Source organism: Harpia harpyja, chromosome 2 (genome assembly GCF_026419915.1).
Source record: "Harpia harpyja isolate bHarHar1 chromosome 2, bHarHar1 primary haplotype, whole genome shotgun sequence".
NCBI classification, from domain to species: domain Eukaryota; kingdom Metazoa; phylum Chordata; class Aves; order Accipitriformes; family Accipitridae; genus Harpia; species Harpia harpyja.
The window spans coordinates 1,103,066-1,125,841 of NC_068941.1; the positions used below are offsets into that span (position 1 = coordinate 1,103,066).

The 22,776-nt window shown below is 42.5% G+C and overlaps 1 protein-coding gene across 2 annotated transcripts; it reads right to left on the minus strand.

Annotated features, from left to right (window-relative positions):
- Window positions 1–461: 461 nt before the first annotated feature.
- On the minus strand, window positions 462–22,671 carry G3BP2 (G3BP stress granule assembly factor 2). 2 transcript variants are annotated; one of them, XM_052811634.1, is made up of 11 exons: window positions 22,553–22,671; window positions 17,055–17,136; window positions 15,909–16,082; window positions 14,923–15,013; window positions 13,847–13,949; window positions 12,156–12,336; window positions 11,082–11,180; window positions 6,533–6,635; window positions 4,289–4,417; window positions 3,977–4,095; window positions 462–3,450 (listed from the first exon to the last, which is right to left on the minus strand). In XM_052811634.1, the coding sequence occupies exons 1-11, from the start codon at window positions 22,645–22,647 to the stop codon at window positions 3,178–3,180; spliced, it is 1,449 nt and encodes a 482-aa protein (XP_052667594.1). In that variant the 5' UTR covers window positions 22,648–22,671; the 3' UTR covers window positions 462–3,177. The 2 variants fall into 2 exon arrangements, with proteins under 2 accessions (XP_052667594.1, XP_052667603.1); XM_052811643.1 differs by lacking the exon at window positions 11,082–11,180.
- Between the last annotated feature and the right edge of the window lie 105 nt (window positions 22,672–22,776).

The window sequence follows — 22,776 nt, forward strand, 5'->3', positions numbered from 1 at the left end:
CCTCCCTGGACCGCGCACAGCCCGAGGCGAGAGGAGCCGCCAGATCGAGGGGACAGAGCTGCGCCGAGGGCAACGCCTGGCCGGCCACCTGTGACACGAACAGACCACGTCGAATTTCCTTGCCGTTCAGCTCTGGAGCCGGAGCGACCCAAGCCAGGACCCCTCAGAAGCCACGAGGGGCCCGGGCACGGTTTCTCGGGGGCACTGGCAGGGCTTCCGGCCCTTGTGTCTTCTCAAGCCAGCGTCCCAGGAAAGGAGTTCATACAGCCACGGCAAACCAGAGCTCATCGACTCCACTCAAGTCAAACGCTTCAACCGAACTATGTGACGCTGCGCTACGACGGCTTCCCACCGCCATCTGACAAGCCAGCAACAATGTTCTTAAGAAAGCATTTTCTGTACAGCAAGGGATGAAACAGTGGTCTACAGCGACCTGCATTCAAGAGAATTAGGGACATGGATAAATGCTGCAGACATCAGTAGTTTATTGGTATGTTTAGTCAAAACACATTCAGAATGGAAACTTAAAAGTAAAAATACTTTCCACCTGCAACAATTAAACTAGAATCTACTAGCATATAATGCTTGACACGTTACAGCAATAAAGATGGTAATCCACTGTCTTGTATACCTACTAAAGCCAAGATGGTCAGCCAAGTTTGTTGAAATAGAACCGTAATGACAAAATACTCCCACCATCCACAAATCAGCAACTAACAGTAATGGTCAGTGAATCCCTTCCTTTGCTCTAAGAGGTACATTTACTATCGAGAGGGTCGAGAACACGTAAGAGTCCACAGTACAGCAGGTGAGCTATCACCATGTAAACTTCTCTGGATGACGCTCCAATGGTTGTTCATGTCACTTAAACAAGAAGCAAGCCAGAAAGCAGAATGGCTCAGTAGCTCTTTTTAATACTCCATTTTTTGTTGTTGAGATTATTCCCAGTGCCATCTGCCATATAACTGAATTAGGTGGCAGCAAAACACCACAGTACTACAAAAGGAAAAAAAAAAAGAAAAAAAAAAAAAAAGGCTACACAAAACACACTGGTGGCAAACTGCTAACCCATGACAGCAATTTGTCCGAAGGCTTCAAACCTAAAGTAGTGGTGTTGTGTGGCCAGCAGTTCAAGTACTACAGATTTCCAGGTAACAGCTGAAAATGCAAGACCTTCAACAAAAAACTGAAATATGAAAATGGAAACTGGTAGAAATGTGCCCCAGAGAAAAAAATGTATGAAAATAGTGCAAGACTTACCATCGAACACAGAAGACCTCGAGTCTGGGAGAAAACAGACAGATGCCACTTCACTTTGCCTAACGTATCAGAAAAATATGTGCAAAATCTTCCAACTTACTCGAAAACAGCAAATGATTGCATAATCCAGAGACAGATTGCTATGACGCCCTATCTGCTTTTGCTTGAAATTGCCAGTATTTTATTTGAGGTCTTCCATGCTTAGAAGCAGCTTTAAGTGGTCACACTTTTGCACAGACCCACACGCAAACACCCCCCCACCACCACCTTTTACTCCTGACGCCTCAGAGCCAGGCGCTTGCTGCACGCCCCGGCATCGAGCCGAACTGTACTGTCTGCTGCAGCTGCAGTTTATGGGAATGCGCTCCAGAACGTCATCCAGAAACAGACCTCTCCACTGGAAAAACCCACCAGTCAAACTGAAGAAGAGGATGTCTCCTTTCTATCTTTCAGTCCGGAGCCACGTAAGTGTCAACTTCAGCTGAGAGTTATGTGCAAAATGAGTAAGAGTTTTTTAAAAAGTGCAACTGGAAAATGCAATTACTTAGAGCTGCTGTTTTGTTCTCGGAAAATTGCAGTATCCTCGTTTGATAAGCTCACCCTCACAAAGGATGCTCAGTTCTACCGATTACGAGCTGGCCAAAAGCATTCACCGTTCTTGACTGACTTCCGAAATTCACATCCAAGAGAGATTTCAACTCCATTTTCTTTAGCTTTGACATTGATAAAAGAGAAGAGACAACCTGGAGACTACTTGGATGCCTTCTTCCTCCCTTCCCCCCCTCTGCAAAAAAACAGGCGAACTTGTTAATTGAAGAGCAAGGTGGATGATAATTTTAGCAACGTTTACTGATTGAAAGATACTGCAATTTTTTTTAATACAATTTTTCAATGACTTCCTTTAAATGCTTTGCAGCCGATTGGCTTTGCAGCACAGTAATTCATACACTATACTGTACAAAATCACCAGCAAGACTGGAATGATGTATTCATAGAAGGCACCATCATGCTTATTACATTACCAGAGAACTCAAATACAGTCAAGACAAATTTCACTGTACAATGCTTATCGAAGGGGAAAGGGGAAGGAGGAGTGTGTTGAGCAGCCATCCCTGTACTGAAGAGGGGCAGATAGAAAACCTGATGTGAGCTATCAAACTTGTTGCGTTCTCAGGGCTACGACTTTGAAACTCTGGGTTCTGTTTAGTTTACAGCTAAATGGATTTCTTCTGGAATAAACTTGTAGTCTTATTAAGGTTTGTGTGTGTACATATGTTGGTCACAGCAAGCAGATCAGATGCCCGCATCATTTCACAAGCTATTCTGTCTGAATAAGAGGATGAAAGTTTTTTCCTCCGATGCCTCCTGCAGGTGTCAATATAAATGAGTTCAGAGTACCCATTAGTGCATTTTGATGAGCGCGTAAACACGAGTTTGTTTGGAGCCAAGTGTTCTAAGAAGGAAAAAAAAAAGGCAAGCTTCTCCAATTGCACAAATTGCACTATTTGTGTTTCCAGCAGTAATAGGCAGAAACAGTAACACTTACACAAAATGTGCAGCAGAGGGTTTTTGACTGAAAGGACCTGAATTCTATTGGGCATGTCCTTTAGTTCACTTTTGTTGCAGATAGTTAACCGGTCTTTTTTTTTTTTCTTTTTTTCCTTTTTTTTTTTTTTTTTTTTTTTTTCCAGTCCTCAATTCTCCAAGTCTACATTTATAAATTAACAGTGTGACTCCTGTTGTGAAACTGGGGAAAGAACGTCCACCTCAACTTAAACTGGAAACCAAAGGATGCTTTCACATCAAAGAAATTATCAGAAGGGCTGTGTCACATTCCAAAGCCAAAAAAAATTAACAAGAATGCAAACACGATGAATAATGTACCACTGCCAAGACTGTCTGCCCACAGTGGAGATTTCAGCGACGCTGTCCAGTGAAACGGCCTTCCATTTGCCCGGTTCCTCGTCCAGAGCCAAGTTTCTGTGCCATGCCACCTCTCGGAGGGGGTCCTCTTCCGTCACGGTCTCGCATCATGCCACCACCCACTATTCCACGGGGACCCCCAGGGCCTCTATCATTGCGACGAATATCCCTACGATCATCGCCTCCACCTCGGGTCTCTCTTTCACGAGCGGCTCTTGTTTTTTTCTCTTCTACGTTCAAGCGCACCTCACCCCGGAACATAATAGGCTTATAGAGAAAAGTGTTCAAGGCACACGTTAGTCACCATTTCACAAAGTCCATTTATACAAGGCATACGAAAACACTGCATTCGCTGCATGCCTCAGCCTACCTTCACTTACAAGCGGAAGACAAAAATTAACTGTTAACGGTTCCCTGCAGCACACAACCTTAGCCCTAGAGGTCTACAGTAAATGAAAGAGCACTTCTAAGTTCATTTGGCATGCAAGGAATTAAAAAGTTTTTCTCAAGTAAGGGCAGGGTTGTCTTTGGCCTCTTCACTGCCGGCTTTAGCCTTTTCACTTCAGGGCTAAAGTTCCTGAAGAACTGCTCTGCCAGGTCTCACTCCCACATACTAGAAATGAAAACCACTGCTTTCTCCTCTCCAATTCCTCAAGTCACAACCACAAATAACCTCACTCCTTTTTCTCACCCCCAGGACGCAGAATTCAGAGACCCACGTGATGCCCTTGAAAAGGTTACGTACTCGACTTTCAGGTTAAAAGGATCTCTGAAAGTAAGCGTCGATACTTACTTTTGCAACTAAAATTCGCTGGACCGGCTCAGAATCGTCAAATACCACGAAACCAAAGTTAGGCAGTTTTCCTCCCACTCCTTTAGTATTTATACGAAGTTCTACCACATTTCCGAAGCCTGGGAAAACACAAGGGAAAAGCAACGTTAATCAAAAAACACAGTGCCAGCTCTAGCACCCCTCGGCTTGTTCCAGACAACACCTGTAGTGTCACATCAAGTAAAAGTTCCCCTGTGTGGCCCTAAGTGAACGTTACGTAACTTTTCAACGCAATTTTTCTTCTTAGTCTCTGCAGCTGAAATTGCTACTTACTCATGAAGAACTCTTTCAGTTCACTCTCATCGATATCATGCGGCAAGTTCCCAACAAAGAGCTGGTGGCTGTCTGGATAGCGAATTATTCGACGATTATCCGACTCATTCTGTTCCATGTCCCCCCTCCCTGTCGTCAACAGAAAGAAGAAGGCAGAGCCACTGAGGTTAGAAGATGTGTGTAGATTCGGATGAACACATCTACAAATGGCACCAAGCACGTGCACTCAAAAAATTCTATACCTTCCACTCTTGAGCTTATGTTTACCATAGGTGACACAGCAGGGAGGATACTATCTCCCTCTTTACATAGTCCTGACAATTCTGTAGTAATACCACAAAGTATTTTTTTTTTCTTTTCGTGTGGTTTCCTGGTTAGGTTAAATAAATCCACGTTAACTAAAACATCTAGCATACTGGGGAAGTTTGTTCAAGAGGTTCTTGTTATATCTTAAATCATCATACTGAAGAGGAGCTCACTACCTATTAAATCGTACTTTTAAAAAGATTTGGATTTAAGTCAGCTCTTCATCAATTCCGTAGCACAATAACAGTATCCTTACTTTGGCACTCGTATTAAGAACGATGTTTGCCAGTCACCTCTTCCGGCTTTCATCTTCCACCATTTTGCCCCAGATACAAGTGAGAGTTCCTTATGTTCTCTCCAGCTCAGCCGAAGTATTAGTACGCTTAGCAGCATGCAAGATAAAATCCTTCCCAGTATCAACCTTACTAAATCCTTACCTGCCTTGCAGCATGACAGTAGCGCACTGTTAGCCCTTTTGTACCTGAAGTATTACTCTGTAGGTATGTACCCCTTTCTCTCCTCTGCTTCCCCTACAAGCCCATTTACAGCAACCTTGCTAGCACGTTTGAAAGGTTTCCTTAAACAGATAAAACAGTTTGCTGACCTCCTTTGAAAATAAGACCGTAGGGCTGAAGTTCTACCATTTGGTCCACTGAGATTTCAGCTTTTTCTGACCTGCCTCTGTTACCCCCCAGACTAAGATCAGAAATTAAAAGACTCGGGCTTTGTTACACGTTTTCTGCATGACTTCTATTACACCCAAGAGTAGCAGAAATGCAGATTTGCAGCTTGATTTAGCCACAAGTTGCAGCTTTTGCTCCCTGCTGCAGATAACATGTTAAAAAACCCAAGAAATGTTAACCTGTAACAGATGTCACAGTTCTTTCTCAGTGCCTTAAATCCTTTCAGTTTCAGCGTTGACCCCGGGTGAAAATATACTTGCACCGATCAAAGCCAAAAGCACTTTTAATCCCAATCCGTACCACCGATTGGTATGCACTTACTGAAAACCTTCCTTAGAACCAATTTTAGCTAGAGTTGGTGGTGGCGCTGACAGCCGCTGAGACTTAACCATTTCTGCAGGCAGCGCTCTGCCAGCTCCTGCCAGCTTTACACTACCACTTCAGGATCACCGCAAATACCACCCCTCCCCTTAGAACTCGTGACTTATTTTCACACTTAGGGAAGACGATGAACTGATCAACATCCCGTAACTCTGGGCCTTTGACTAGATAGCTTTTGCCCAGTGCTGCGCAGAAGTTTGCCAAGCGACGAAGCCGGACTGATGAATGCAACTCAGAAGGCTTTCACCTCTCAACACCACTTCTGACGACTGTCAAGTAACGTGCACGTTTTCTAGCCAGACCATCCTACAGTTTTAGATACTCTGCAGGAGTAAGAAAATGCAGAGACCTGGCTGCTCATCCACTAAGATAAACATGAGGCAGCCAAACTGAAAACAGTATTTTAGACAATTACACAAGGTGGAAAAACATGTATAAGATTATTAACTGACTGAGGTTGACACAGTGGGAAGGTTTTCTTCCAAAACAAAGAAGCCACAGGCACTTAAGAGCTCTCACTTCCAAGGTTCAGCAAAATTAAAGGACATGGCGGGGGGGGGGAACCGAAACCATCAGATTTCCATAGCAGCTTTTCAGAACTGCATCAAGCCACAGGAAAAGTACTCAAGCATATAAGCGAGTGGCCTATTAAAAAACATTTCAACAACACAGAAGCTTGGAAATAATGCCTGATCTTTTGCAACAACTCATCACCAGCTTGGCCTCCAAATTATATTCCCCCATTTCTAGCTGAAGGCAGTAGGAACAGACAGTTCATTACCAGCTCAACATAATACAGGTACAGACAAGACCCATTGCGGAGGCACCTCTCATTAACTAGTCCCAAGCAGACACACAAGCTGATCCACATTACCTGGTCGAGGTCCTCGGGGTGGAAAACCCGGTCTTTCCCTGGGACGCTGTTCACGTACACGAGGAGGTTGAGACTGAGCTTCAGGTTTAGTTTCAACTCTTGGCTAAAACAGGAGGAGAACATGCATTATTAAACACCTGCTCAGTGAAAATACCCAAACCCCCAAAACTCACCAAAATAAAAAAAAACCCACAACAAAAGACACAGGTAAGTGGCATGCACAAAACGAACTCCAGAAGATATACAACCATGTCAATGTGTTTGGGAATACATTTTTTTCACCTCTATAAATTCCTCTGTACCAATCCAGGACTGCAGTGTTCAGTTACCTCTGCTAAAAGGTGCAAAGCAAACATCTCTCAATCGGAGCGTCTCCCCAAAACATGGCTAAGGTGAATTTTCCATGTTTGACCAGGCATTGAGACCCCAACGCTCCGTTATTCAAGAATCCCTCAACCTGACTAAAAACCCCGCATAGATGAAATAAAGCTTCCTCAGGCCAAGCTCAAACTTCACGGATTCAGGGGCAGTCCAAGATGAACAGGAACAGATGGGCAAATCACATTTTTCCATCCGAGTCCCTGAGGGGTTCATTTCCTTGAGTGCAGAGCAACTATAAGGAAAGTACCAAAAAGAACGAGGAGAACAAAACAAAAGCCCTCAGAAGTGGAGTAAGTATTTCCGATACAGTAAAGCCGCCTGAAATGACAATTTCTACAGACTACCTGCTGAGGATATTCTGCAACTTTCCTGTTGTCAAGACTGTGATGCTCAAAGTACACCCTTTGTATTCTCAGGAACTAGAACACCTATTCCATGTTTTGCAAGCAAAAAATGCTTTTAAGGATAATTTGAGAAAGAGAGACAGAACAATTAAAAATATTTCTACGCGGCCTGTTGGTTACTGAAGCGATTTCCAACATTTTTTAAATTCCGTTTTCTGTACAACGGTCCAGCAGCTGCTGCTGTGCTGAGTTCTTATCTTAGAAAAACAAATTTATCCTTAGGAGCACAAAGAAGAACACTATGCTCCAAGGAAGATTAAACACAAGGACAACGGCTATAAGCCCAGACTGCTGCAGAGAAGTAGTTTATGTTAAACATCTCCCTTATTTTCCTTTAAGGTCTCAAGAGAGCTGACAGTTCCAGCCAGAGAGCACCTCACAGGGGTAAGAAGACTGTATTTTACATGACACATGCAGGTATTACGCACCAAATAAATGTTTCAGCCCCCCGATCACTCGTGTTCTACCCAGCTAGGCATTAGCTTGTCCTTCCAACGTTTCTAGGATCATTTTTTCAATTCCAAGAATAAGCTAGAAAAATCAGCCTTCCTGTTAAACGTCTTTTCATTATACCTCCTTGTGGGTCACTGGAGCTCCCCTGCCATCTTTTACTCACAAATCTTTTACTGCATTTTAAATTGTACCTCGAAAGCGAAACTCAATAGATGCAGACCCCCATTTCTTAGATACTTATGGCTATCAGGCCTAAACACTCAAAGACTTGCTAAATCGCTTAAGTCCTTCTGTTAAACCCCAAAGAACAGTTAACTTACACCCGCTTGCTTTGCATTTCGCTGAACTTCTCATCTATCACACAAGCAACAAACAGCTAATCTCATTAGCTGCTTTCTAATCAGTACCATCCCTTTTGACCGAGTAAGACCCCCTCAGTGCTCTCTGGCACTGCCTAAAGAGGAAAGCACTTGCGCAAAACTGCGCTCCCCCAAAACACCGCAGTTAATAGCAGCATCACGAGATGCCTATTAAGGGCTGCCATTTACAACCCAAGCAGCAGCTAACTGCAACTCTCATTTCACAGAGAGCACTCAAAGTGGACTGAAAGGCACAGAGTACGCATTTCAACACACAACGACTAAAGGAGCACTCAGCCCAGGAGCCGAGTGTGCCACAAACCTCAGCCTAATGGAGCTTTGAGAACAATTAAGGAAAAGGTGACATTGTCCCTTCTTTTCAGGGGCTCACACCGGGAGGGAAAGGGACCTCCTTCTGCTACGGCAATGCTACTGGCAAATGACAGCAAAACCAGCCACAAGCCAGCCTTTATTCACCAACTTTGGAACTGAATACCCTCCTGAAACAGAGAAGGATGGGACAGAAAGTGCAAGAGAAGAGGTGGCTCCAAAGGCTGGTACAATTCTATTTTTTAAATCTTAAAAGGCTTAAAAATTTCTCTAGAGTGCGATGACTGCCATAATCAAAATGCATCCGAAGAACCAACTAGCCAAGCAAACAAACGAGAAACCACACTTCACATGAAACAAAAGAAAAAAAACCCCTCGTCATCTCACCAGAACTCCAGCAGCTAGGTTAGATGCATACCTCAGATAGCTACCACACTGTCTCTGAGGTAAATGTGGACCACACAACTTACTAAAGGCACTCATCCATCACTTCCACAAAGGCGCTATAGATTACAGAAGAGTCTATCCAGAGTCCGAACAGATTGAAGGTGGTGAGAGAATGCAGCGTCTATAAACAGACCTCTCCCTGAACTCGCCACTTCCGAGCCAGAAGACAAGAGTCAGGGAGCACCCTGCCTGCCTCCGCCCCTCCGGCACGCCTACGACAGCTGATGTGTTAACACAAATGGGAGGTCAGAATATCTGAAAATGCTATAAAGAGAAGGCCCAGTTTATCAGCGTAGGCAGGTTGATTTCTAATTGCCCACAAGAAGAAAAAGAGCAAGAAACGCTGACTTGTTTAACTCCACAGCGGTAAGTAAACAGGAGCTGAACTGGTGTAGATCCAAAACAGTACATGTACGGTCCTCGGAGGGGTTCTGAGTTCATACTACAGAAGCTGTATTTTTAACTTGATAAACGATGGGGGAAAAACTGGAGTGACGCACAGAAAGGAATGAGAAGGATGGTTAACAGCTGCTTTGTAACATCACTGATGCTGGCTAGAACAGCTTCCCAAAGGAGCTACCCACCCACTAGTGCAATCTACTGTCCCCGTTTACATGCACGGTAATCTGGCATCAGTGCATCCAAGAGAACAGGAAAGAGCTGCTACTGATCTGTAAGCCCTTGTACAAACTGTTCAGGTGCCTTTTCTACCACCTTTCTGTATACCACGTCTGAAAAGCGTGCAAGAAAAGGAGCTAAGAAGTGACTAATTCTGTCTCCAGAAGAGCTGAGAGTTGAAATTCTTGCCACTTCAGTATTGTTCAGAAACTTCCACACAGAACCACTTAAACATGAAGTCACAGCAAAAGTAATCTAAAAGGCAGAAAGCATGACAAGCTGCAGAGGCAACACGAAAGAGTTCAAGGGGACATCTATAAGCTATATTCGGCTCTCTTGTACGGATAATTTTACATCATTTTTGCAGTCATATTACAAAAATCTGCGCTCTCTACTGCAAATAAACCAAAACCAATTTTGGTTTTGCATAAGGAATATTTACGCTGTACTAGAAAAAACACAGTTTTTACAGCTCAAATAACATCTAAATGCTCAAAAGCCCCGTCGAAGCTGATGAAGACAGGCTTCCCGTTACATAGCCACTACCTGATTTCCATGACAGCCCTCTCAGACCAAAAGCAACACCATACAAGGTGTTGGTTTTAGGTTTTTTTGTTGTTGTTTTAGTTTGTTTGTTTGTTTTTCTTTTTTAACATGCATTTGGCTGAAAGGCAATCCTAGACAGGTTCCTCTCTGTCAGTAAAAAATGGAGAAGAAATCAGTGCAAAAACAACAGCTGCAATAACCCAGCCACCCTACTGAAAATTGCAGTCTTTTAAAAAGGTTGGACTTGAGCTACCACAACATACAGTGCTTTGGTACACAGCATCAGTAGAAGAGGTTAAAGCACACATTTTCTATTTTGAGGATTTTTATATAGATGAAGGCAGCTGAATTGAGAGTCTCAGACCGTCTCACACCAGCTTGGCAGTGCAGGACATGAGCTATCACCCGGTCAAACTTTCTTTCCCCTCCTCACCGAGTCAACCTAGGAATGGGAAGATAGCATTGTCCTGGCAAGGAAATGTGAATCCTTCCATTCCTCCCACAGTCATAAGTTGGTACAGGGTTCTGTGACAAATTCATTATAAATGGATAATGAAATCCAGCGTACTTCTGTAGACATTAGCCTTAGAAGGCAATCTTGCACCTTCTCAGAAACGGTGCTGTCCCTTTTTACTGCTGGGGCACGTCCACCAATGAAATACCCCTTTCAAACAAACTTTAGAAAACTACCATTTTGTGGGGAGTTGTTTTTTTGTTTTGTTTTGTTTTTTATTTTCCCTTGTAAACCAAACCATACCCCATTAAGAAAGGTCAAAAAAATTTCCGTAGTAATTTCCTGTTTCCATACAAACAGATTTTAACATCACCATCACCCAAAGTTCCACCTGTTACGTGTACGTGCCTTTGCTTGCGACAAGAAGGTGAGTGCATTAACATTTAAGACACAATTAATTTGTGCAATTTAAGTCAAACAAATTGATCTGTTAATTTAAAAACTGAAGCAGTTTGCAGAAGTAATGAGACAATCCAAGGTGTTCACAGATGGGTTACCTGTGAGACTGGTGCTTTAACATGGGGTGGAATTCCAGAGGAAGAAACAGTACCACTAGGAGGCAGGTTTTTACTGGTCACTGAAGCCCAAGAGAAAGCCTGCAGGAAATGCAACAAACCTAGGCTACTAATCATGGCAAACCACTGACATTCCTACAGGGAAACTCGTCTGCTGAATATACACTTTTGGTTCATATCTGACTATTAAATAACTGTTGTGCAAGCATTACAACGAAGATACAGAAGGGTTTGCAGTTCTAGCCATCTGTGGCCTCCAACGGTGTGGAGCAAGTGCGTACCGTGCCCACTACCGCTACTTGAGTGAGCCCAGTTCCCTCAGCATCCCCGGATCACTGCTTTCCATGATGTAACCAAACCTAGGACTGAAAACCCTGTAGTGTTAAGTGTCTTCGCACAAAGAAAGAAAGAGGATGCCAGAAGTTCGAAGTAAAAACGGAAAAGAGAAAAAGGATTGGAAAAAAAACAAACGGGAGACACGCTGGAGCTAGAAAATGACCTCTCTCCAGCTTTCACCGGTTCCTCCCATCTCTTTCAAACTACCTCAGTGTAACCATACCAGATGACGCACGGTGTGCCCGGTGGTTTTTTAAGATTAGGCATCCTGCCTCTAAAGGAGACAGTCAGTGCCCCCATAGTGATTTTGAACCTATACGGCCAGCAATTTTGCAAGCGTCAAGGCATTATGGTTTTTTCAAGGAAGAGCAGTGGTTCCCATTGTATGAGATTTTTGTTGGTGGTAGCCTGAGGTGTTTTCTTAGCATATGTTAACTCTACATTTAAAAAGGTTTACACATGCATAAAACCACACACACACACTTTACAAGCAGAGCATTAAATTTACGATAGGTGACTTGAGCAGCACTTAAAAATAACATTATTTCCTTTTTTAGTGAAACTTCGCATTTTCACAAGTTCAAGGTTCAAGTCTAGCTGTTCATACAGCATGACACTGAAAACAGGTACCAGTTTGGCCACTCAAAAAGGCTAAGTTCAAAACCAAATCCTCTGGTTTACCATCTGCACCTAGAAGCACAGATATGTCTTTCAACTAACCTTTGGTGGTTCTTGTGGTAGTGAAACAGGTTCTACAGGAGGCGGAGATGGAGACTTCTCTCCCAGCTCCTCAAGGGTCTTTTCTTCTACTTCAGCTTTCAGCTCCTCGGTTTTTGTTTCAGATTCCAGTTCTGGCTCAGGTTCATGAGACGATTCTTCTAGCGCCTCCTCTATCCCATTGCTACAATAATCAAATGCATTTTATGCAGCTTATCAATTGCTTTGTATTTTATGACTTTTTATAAGCTATGCTATGGTAAAGGCTGGTGTTAAAAAGATCATTCTGTTTCCAGTTGCTACCATATGGTACCTATATATCCAGTGCTGTGAGAAGTTAAGCTATACCCCTGGAGTTGTCTACAAAGCCAGATTTTACTCCTGCTGAAGCAAAGACATGTTTTACAATTCTCTGCAGAGAATGTGAAAATCACACAGACGTATAAACCTTTTAAGGAATAGGTGCTAAACTGAAGAACTGCTGCTCCTAACAGAATAGAAGCACAGTGAGAGACCAATGGAAGACTAAGCTATACACATAAATGAAGCCAATTTTGGAATGAAACCCGCAGCTTATTTACAAAAATCCCATACAAGTCCTTACGAAAGGAGCTGTGAGTCTTCTTTACTGAAAATCGCAGGCAACTTCTTCTCTACTCTGTGTGTTCCAAATGTAAGAGCCCTGAGGTTCTTCACGTCTCTCTTCAGCCGTCTCAGAAGCTTACTGATAGCAAATACTTCTGCCTATGCAGCTCCTGCCACAGCTTAGCATATGCCTAAGTGACTATCTGGTGAACGTTGCCTTTGCAACTTCTTTCCAATTGGCAGAGTAACCCAAAACCAAGACCTGACTTAATGCTTTTAGGCATCAAAAAATTCCTGCAATATCTTGAGCAAGTCACCGCCAGAATTCCAGCAAACTCCCCTCTTATGTAAGATTTCTCATGAAAAGCATTATGTGACCAGCGTTTAGCGTCATCACTGATGCACTTAACAGACATCATCTAGTGATGTCACGTATGTTTTTTTTTAACAAGAAAACCACGAAGTCACTTCTGGCCCTTTAAAAAGCATTCCTATGTTTCAAAAAAGCAAAGGGTTTTGGTGGTGTTTGTTTCTTTGTGTTGGGGGGGTGTGTGTGTGTGTTGGGTTTTTTTTAATTAAAATCTATTTTTCTTACAAAACATGAAGAAACCTTTTTCTTTCATCTTGTTTAGATGTTAAGACACTCAGGACAGAGATCTATTCTTCCAATAGAGCTGTACAGCAGCTTCTCAAAAAGCAGACCTTCCTCTCAGCTTCAAGTGCTACCCAAATCTGAGGAGTAACATATCATTAACCACCCCTTTGTTAACCCATCTGTTCACATAAATTACATCATATCAACTCACTGTTATAAATTTACATAACAAAGACTCCATTAAGCGTGTACATAAACATAGTTGCTACCTTTTCACCTCATATTTGAAACCAGAAGAGAAAATAACTAAGAAACATAACAACAGCCCCCACTTCCTCTCTCCATTCAAGAAGCAATGTTTCAAAATAATATAACCTTAACATAACACAGATCCATATCAAGTTAAGTGTGGTTTCCTAAACTACCTGTTAAATCACATCCAGAATCTAAAGCCAAAGCAATTCTGTCATTTTCATTAAAAAAGCAACTTCATACAATAGAATGGGCTTCTTACGTTACAGGATGGTTTTCATAGTAAGTACTGCTTGCATTCTCTTGCACAGGTTCAGGTGATGGTTGTCTTTCCTCCTGCTCCTCTTCCACCTCTTCCTCAGACTCTGACACAAGAAGAAAAACTTCCTTAAACATCTCTGCAAGCGTACACAAGCCGGACTTAAAATAAAACCACATTAAACTAGCAGTAATCAAAATAAAGCTTCATCAACAAAATAAGGCAAACTCAGCTGCAAGATAAGATAGAAGACCCTTCCACTTGTTCAAGAGGCTTTGTTTCTTACCATTTTCACAAAAAGGAGAAACTAGAGACATATTGCTGCTAGAAATTTCTGGGAAGAGGGTTTGAGGGTCTTTTAAAGCAGCAGATGCTTTTCATACAGTGGCAGTGAAGGAGAAAGACTGCACTATTAGCTCATAAATCCCAGTACCTAAAACTAAAAAGATGAACCTCAAATACGAGGATGATTGCCTAAGATGCTTTGTTCCACAGAACGGAGATGAAAAAATTCCAGAATTTATCCAGTGAACCCATGTACATGCATTCTGGTTGTAGTCTGATTTGCTTTGCCTCAGCGAACATAAGGGGGGAAAAAAACACCCAGGTCAAGTTCAGCCCCTGAACAGAGATGAGTTACTGAATGTGACGATGACATGAAAGTGAATTACATGTCATATTTGAAAAGCCAATTAGATTTTTTTCTTCAAATCACTTTTAGGTAAAGTTCAACTGATCAGAGAAATCAAGTCTGCCTGATGAAACTAGGGCCAGCAAAAGTACTATTGCTCATGATTTTCATTCTCTGCCAAGCCTCATCCACCCCGAGCCAATCCAGCCCTTCAAGGAATAAGGTACTACTATGGGACCGTCATTTTACAGAACATTTTGGACCAGCAGATAGTTCCAGCAACATAACTTATACTCCCCGCCTCAGCCCCCTCCCAAATTACTACGCTCCATGAGAATGCAATACAGTTCGTGTCTTTCCATGTCCTCTAGACACTTCAGAAAGCTCTCCAGAACACATGCTAGAGGAACGAGAAAAAGGCAAACTCTACCTGTACAGTTCTTCTCACCTTCATCAAGTTCTCCTTCTGAATCCCCAAATACTTCATCTTCATATCTGAAGATATCATTATGGACATAGAACTTGTTTGGAACAGAACCCTGTAAAAGAGCAACATGCATTTTTTTGCATATATGGTATATTAGTAGCCAACAAGAAGAACGGATTAGAGATGTAAGCTTTGGGTACACGCCAACAGCTTGGAATAGGACTATTTCACTAAAGCCGTTTTCCAAGCGGTACCTCTTCTCTAAGCAAAATTTGAACGGTAACTTCCGCCCAACTGCAAAAGGACGTTTCAAGCAGAAGAAAAACAATTTTGCCAAGTCACAGCAATCACAGGTTCTAACTAAAGATTAAGTCCCTCAGTTTCATTGGGGAATTTGAGTTTTCCCTATTACAAAAACTTTACAATAAAAAACCAGAATGAACTTTCACAGGGTGACTGTACGCTTATAGCATTGTGTAGGGAAACAGGGAAGAAATTCAAGAAATTAAAGCATTAACCACTAACCACACAACAGTTTGTGATGAAGTGGGGGAAAGAAGTAGAAAGAAGACAGGACACCCTTTACCCTGACACAGCTCTGCTCTCACTAAGAGCTAATTTTGAGCAGTAACTTGCACAGCATCAACCCATACTCACATTTGCCAGCAAACTTGAAGAAAGGACAGAACTACACTAGAGACTTGGTCTGCAGAGCGGAACATTATGCTTTTTATTTATTTGTGCCAATGGCAGCTCCCAAATGCAAGCTCCAATTTCCTTTGTATTACTGCTCCAATACTTCAAGTCTAAGAAAATAAAACAGCTCAGGATGGGTCCAATATACTCATTTCTCTGCAATCCCATACTGTGACACATTTAATGATAGCCCCTGGGCCTAGCTCTGAAAGCCAGATCATATCTTTTGCCCCAATATGACAAATTGTAGCTACAGGTCAGGTTTCCGTCATCCTTATTTGAAGTTAAAAGACAATCTTACATATACTTACTTCTGGAGCAAGCACAAAAGTCTGCATGAACTTCCTCATTGGTTGCCCGTTGTTTGACAGCTCTCCCATTACTTGCACAACCACCCCATCGCTCAGAGTAGCATGAGCATCCACATGACGAATCTTGGTGTGGCATTCGCTGAACTGTAATGACATCACTTTCTTGTGTATCTCCTAGAAACAGAAAGTTACATTTTACCTGCACTTAGTTTTGCACAGAGCTTTAGACCTTTTAAATACCTGAGTCTGAACTAACAAAAAAAACCCCACTCCACGGAAGCTCAAAAGGTAAATACAGGAACCAAGAAGCGTCTTTCACTGAGGACAGTCTGCCTGAGCTCATCTAACTTTTATTCTGAAGTTTCCACCAGGATTCAAGTACTTCTCACGGTGGTCAAATAGCGTACAACTTGCTATCCAATTCTTCCAGCTGTATTACGACATATAATGTATTTTAAGAATTCACTTGTTTAAAGGGCTTGTGAGAGGGACAGGATTTACCTTGTGTTTTGGAAAAAACCAAACCACCACCCCCCAAAACAAAAAAACCCAACCCTCTATGCATCCACAAAGTACCGGAACGTCACAGGAAGGGGTAACATCTGCACTGCCACCAAGACTTTTGTGCTGCCAAATCAGGTTCTGCTGGTGAAAGGAGAAGAAACCAAACCTGCCCTCGGCTAGAAGCCACATTGCTCAAAGATGTGGCTACCACATGAACATGCCCCTAGGTGACAAACGTTATTCTGGAAACTCCACTCACAGAGGAATTTGGTAACGTACGCAATTCCATGCAACTGGCAGTGATCAAAGTCCCCTTCCTAAGGAACCACTTCTTACTGAAATATGATACATCAATAGCACAAGTCTAACAGGTCCCCTTGATTTTGTTTCCCATCCTAAATACATTTTCTGCAGTCCAGATGCAAAGCCGATGAACCAAACACAACCCGCAATAAAAGCAGCAACAATCAAACAAAAAAATTCAATCCAACAAATTCCTATATGTCTCTGAACAGGAGGCAGTATCACAATACATTATTTACCAGATAAGAAAATCAAAGTAATTGGCAAACAAAAAAGACTGATTTATACAACTAAGTTCTGAACATTAATGAGGACTACAGGACTGATTTGGATACGCACAGCTTGACCATACACTGCTTCCTGCGGTTTCCCACTGGCATCCAGTCCTCCATGGACGTAAGAAGAATTCCTGCCATAAAACCTGCAAGTGAAGAGATATAAAGGTCATAGCAGCGAAAGCATAAGAACCAAATCCAACAAATATTTTACCCATAGGTTGTGGAGCTAAATGCATCAGGAATTTCAGCACAAACAGCAATTCAAGACATATTTTCCACTTGCGAGGCTCCAAGAATACAGGAACAAACATTATTGTTGTCGTAGCTGGTATTCCAGTTTGCCCAAGATATGTAGCAAGCTCCTAAATCAAGCTCAGCCTTTGACTTGCTTCCTTTAAGCAAGGTGGCCATTTTGTCTTGACGGTTCCCCAACGTCAAAATCATCTGCCCACGTTAAAGCCGCGCTACCCAGCCAAGGCGTTAGCCTAGGGAGGAACAACCCGCCTGCCTCTCCTCTGAATCCCCCTTCTCTTCAAAGCTTCGGGCAGCAGCGAGGGGTTCTGCCTCGGATTCAGACTTGTCTGACCAGCCAACCCACCTCCCCATCTATCCCGTCTCTCTGCTCTACGTGGCTGTTATTTCGCACTTCAGCTTTCTCGGGAGCAATGGCCAAAGAGCTCATTACAAAACTCCGAAGTTATTAGAAAAGACCACATTCCTCTCAAGCACCACAGCTGAACACAAAGCCCCCAGAATAAATGCTGTCTGAAATCAAGTGTAAAACACCAGCAAATGAAAGAAGGCCAAACAAAACTGCATCTTACCGCTGCCACACCGAGGGATAAATTCAGTACTAGATGTAGCCCAAAAGCAGCACTCTCTCTACGCTTCTTACAGTTAGACAGTGAACAGTATTTTATTTGCATTAATTGCATCATTGTGTACAATAATTGTATCACCACTTACAGCAGCCTCCACTGTATAACTCGATGCAAAACTAACATTCCATATTTATGCTACCCAACAAGTAGCAGTTGTGGTTTTGGTCTTGCAAGCAGCACAAACCTCTGCACCGCTCCAAGAAAAACAAACCCTGAGACCCTTTCTTGACCTAGCTTCTGGACTGGATTTCAATAGCCCATATTTTCTATATGTAATATACGTACACTGGCTTCCAATATTTTTCTTACATGTCGGAGATCTTTTTGTACTTTCATTTCACTTCTAAATTTGGAGCCTAAAATATTCTAAGTTTTGTTTTCGATATTTACTGCCAGCTTATAAAGCATGTGACAAATGCTTAATATTTTCCGTACGTTTAAATTAATAGAAAAGACAAAACCATCATATCACACCTACCATGGGGTATGAATGCTAACATTTGTCCTAACTCTACAAGATACCATTATTATCCACTCTTGTACTGTATATATGAAATAAAATTCTCATTAAGTACTTCTGTAAACTCGCTGTCCCACAGATTAGCAGGGATACAGAACATTTCCCTCTGGTTAAACAAGCCAATGCAGAGGGTCAGCGTTAAGATTCAGAATTAAACGCTAGAACTTCCACAGTTGCCATTTCTCGGTTTATCCTACTAAACCTAGAAACTCTTTCCAGTTCTACTTTCCCGAAAACACCAGCCCAAGATTTTAACTCCCTTGACTATGTCCAGAAAAAAGTCTGGGAAATATTAGATTGTTTTCTTTGCTACCAACTGCATAACCATGTTTTTGAGCATGGTCCAGCACTTCCTAACAGCAAGGAAAAACAGAAGTTCCGCTGAAGCAGTGCACGAGCAGATAGGAAAACATCTTTTCACTCTCTAAATTCCAAAGTAAGCACTCTGAGAGTCAGCATATCTTACTAAGTGCTTTCACAGGGGGACCAAGAGTTTGAGCTTGCCTTTAAGGAACTGTTTGAACTCTTTGGTAGGCAGAAAACCTAACAAGTGGGAACTGCAGATCAGGAAAGGAGTAAATGTTAAGTCCCCAGTTACATGTAATTACAGATTTTCAGTTAAGGGGCCAGTAAAGCCATATAAATTCACCTAAAGTACAACACGCATGCAAACTACACGGAGTAACATCCGTTTAGACGGAAACTGATCTCTGCTTACCCGTAACCTTTCGGATAAGCTTTGGATAATGACTAGCGATGGGATACTCAGTGCTCTTCTCAAGCTTTTAGTAGGATGAACAAGCAACTTTAACACTTGCTGTCCCGACTCCCTTATTGCTGCGAGAAAGAGCACATTGAGCATCAGGAAGCCCCGAAAACCAAAATCCTTCTGTGGCAGTGAGCCAGCTATTGTTCAGACTAACAGCAAGAGAAAGAGGGAAGATAAGATGCCCTCTCAGAAGAACATCACTCATAAACAAGGTGGGGCCAAAGAACAGAGAGGCAAATGTCCTCCATATCTGAGCCTGACTAGAAAAAAGCAGCTACCTCTGCAGCCCAAAAAAAGGGAGAGCAGTGGCAGAGATTAAAACTGGCTAGAAGACATTTCACACAAGCAGCTCAAGAATCAGCTATGATTCAACCAAACCATATCAAAACCTCCAGGACACTTCTGTGCAGAGGTATTTAAGAGAAATTTCACAGATGCTATTGTTAGTGATGCATGTGCCACCTTTCCAGCGGACAGAGAATATTCGTGAGCACAGAGTATCACCTGCACCAGGTGAGCTTGCCTCGTGAGTGTCTACCCAGCTCCCCTGGCCTCAGCAGGGCCATTCCAGGAGACAGTTAACCAACCGGTCACCGACAGCCCCTCCACTTCATAGACGAAGAAAAATTCTGTGAAGTTTTTGGACTAGAACCTTTGACGAAAACACAGTTCCTGCAAGAAGGTTAAGTCTACAGAAAACTCCCCATTCCCACTCAACATACCACGCATACAGCATAATTTGGAAAGGTGCATTTCAGAGTTCTTCAAGTAAAGCTTGAGATTTAAAGGTGTGGGAATAATATCTAGCACCTCCTATAAAGCACCAAAGTTGTCTTCAACAGGCTAAATGTCTCCGCAGACACCATTTTTCCTCAGATGTACACTTCTGCCAATTTCATATCACCCCAACCTGGAAACATCATTCTACATCCCATATGTCCCAGGAACACCAGCTCCATAATGCTCCCATAGCATGTGTTAATACTGATGGAACGGAAGTAATGTTGCCATACTAAGGGAAAGCAGGAGGGACGGCAAACCTGGAACAGCTGGCTGCTCTTCCTTGACTGAAGCAGTTAGGGAAGAAAAACATACCGACAGTATTCTTGCTTAAACACACACCCCATACCCCCCCCCCCCAAATCCTGCCAAAGGTACAGTCACTATCATTACAGGTAAATGCTCTTATGAGCAAAATCAAAGACTATTTTCAACACCAAGTCTGAGGCATGGGTGATTTACCCCCATATACAGTTTAACTGCCATTGAAAATAAATGTTGCAGAAGGAAAAGGCAATCTCACTGTAGAACCGATACAGTTCTCCCTCTGCCTTTGGTATTAAGCTGTGAAGCGTGGCCTAATCATCCCTTGTATCTGTCTCTTTGTTTATGCAAGCAATTTCTGGGTTTCAGAGCAAAATGACAGCACACTGGACAAGAAACTTGTCTTACCAACTTGGGCTCTTCTGTCATTCAAAAATGACCCTGCTGTTCCGATATCAGGATTTCCACTGCGTCCTTTGCTCACAACGTAATTGTTGCCTTGAAAAAGGTACAGTCACACCCTTTCTAAGTCTCTTAAAAGAATTTCAACTGCCTGACCTTTACGGGCAATCAATAGTTACAGATATCGACAAGATGCTAACTGCTGACAGACTTGCCTAAGATGTGCCTCCAAAGCTATGTCCAAATCAAGAGGTCCTTTCCCAGGCCTCCTGGGGAAAACACCCAGGTGTGATACGCACCTGAAGAACACAGTTCTGGGGTCAGAGAGCGCTGTCTCTACATCAGGTATCGATGTGTTACATGGACATACTCGTGCAGTTGTTGATCTGACTCATTTGTTGAAGTTTTGAGGGTGAGGAAGAATTCTGCATTTGCTATAACTCCTGCTTTTAATTTCAGTTAGATTACTAAACATAGGTTAGGAAAGCCTGGAATACACTGCTCAGACACCTTAAAAATAGATTTAAACACAGAAAACAACATGGCTCCACCACAGTTCAGTAATTTAAGTAAAAATACCATTCATTTTCCCTACCTCAAAGCTATAGTTGAAAAGAGGCATTATTCAAAAGGCTGAATTCTTAAGTAAGCCACCCGAGAGCTCTAACTTGTGCTCAAACAGCCCGATTTTTCAGCGTCAACCTTATGTTAAGTTCTGAGACAAGACCAACCCAAGCAGTGACTGCTTTTTTGATTTTTATAGTCTGGCAAAGCTACATTCACCTTTATTTATTACAAGTCCATGCTGCTCTAAGTCCAAATGTGGAAATGCAAAATCTTAAGCGACAAGCTCTATGTAGCCAATCAAAACCAGAAAAAGAAGGAAGAAAAAACAAAAAAAAAGGGAAGAAACACACTCAGAGTACCACTTAAATAGTGGACACAAGTGTTACGGATGCACGACTAACCAAATCCAACAGGTGTTAAAACTCAGATTTATTCTTCAGCAAAAGTTAGTTAGAAGTCCGATAACATTCTATAAAATCACAGGCTCAATGATGTAAAGAGAATTAATACTACACGGCTGACTTAAGAATTCCCAAGATTTAAAGTGATGGCTCAAAACGCGCGTATCACTCACCTAAAAGCTGAGGGCTCTCTCCCTCGAGGAGTTACCTCGGGCGGTGCCCTAGCCCGAGGGGGAGTCCCCGACTGCACACCCGCTGCTCCGAGGAGGACTGCCAACGTGTCCTCCGGCGGGACCCCGTTTATACCCCTGTCGAATCTGACCTGTGGTCATTTAATTCTATTGGCCAGGAGGGTCACCTCGGTGTACCTGGCGCATCTCGACTGGCCAGTTCAAATTTCAACCTGCAGCCTCCAGGGTTTCCTTCCCCTTCTCCCTTCCTGGAGAAGTTTTGTTTCCTGCTGGCAGGATGGGGGGGTGGGATGTACTGCCACAACAAGTAAAAAAAAAACCTACTGTATTTCCCACCTATCTTGTCCAGGCTATGACATTTATACTTAAATCTCCAATCATAGTCCAGATAAAAACTTCTCAGAGGCAATGCAAAATATAGTAACCTGAAATAATTAGCACGCTTGTCCTGAGTACTACATGCAAGTGCTTCCTCTGCCATTTTATTTCCTTTTCTTTTCAGAAAAGTATTTCCGGAATACGTACACATTGCCATTTTATCAGCTGAGAAGCAGCTCATTTTTCCACACAGGAAATACCATGATAACATGCCATACATCCATATGATCAGACGTGGTTCTAGTGCCTAAGGAGTCTTCAGTAAGATGAAATAGTTTTCCAAGAGACCAAAAGTTAGCCACATCCATTTCCTCCTGTACTCAGAAATTAATGTTTATCTGATTTATTATGAACAGGACACACTTCTGTTCAAAAACATTAGTCACTGTGTGTGTGAAAGCGTTACCTGTGCAAGAAGTCAGGAGCTTTATTTAGCAGAGTGTAGTACTGTCTCACGAACTCCCGCCCTACGAGCAGGGGACTTGGCTTCTCCATCACCATTTCTTTGGTACACAGTGTCAAATGCTGTAATTAAAAATATTCACGTTAGTTTGAAGACAGCCCTATATATCACAACTTCCCCATAAAAGGGATAAGCATAATGATATAAGAATTGAAACAATTATGTGA

What these genes read in the sequence shown, in the direction of transcription:
- G3BP2 (XM_052811634.1), bottom strand. Translation starts at nt 22,647, where the DNA reads ATGGTGATGGAGAAGCCAAGTCCCCTGCTCGTAGGGCGGGAGTTCGTG. An exon ending in AGAAGGAGAACTTGATGAAG is followed by an intron (nt 13,950 to 14,922) that starts GTGAGAAGAACT and finishes TTCTTGTGTCAG; the next exon opens with AGTCTGAGGAAGAGGTGGAA. An exon ending in AGCGAATTTTAGTTGCAAAA is followed by an intron (nt 3,451 to 3,976) that starts GTAAGTATCGAC and finishes TTTCTCTATAAG; the next exon opens with CCTATTATGTTCCGGGGTGA.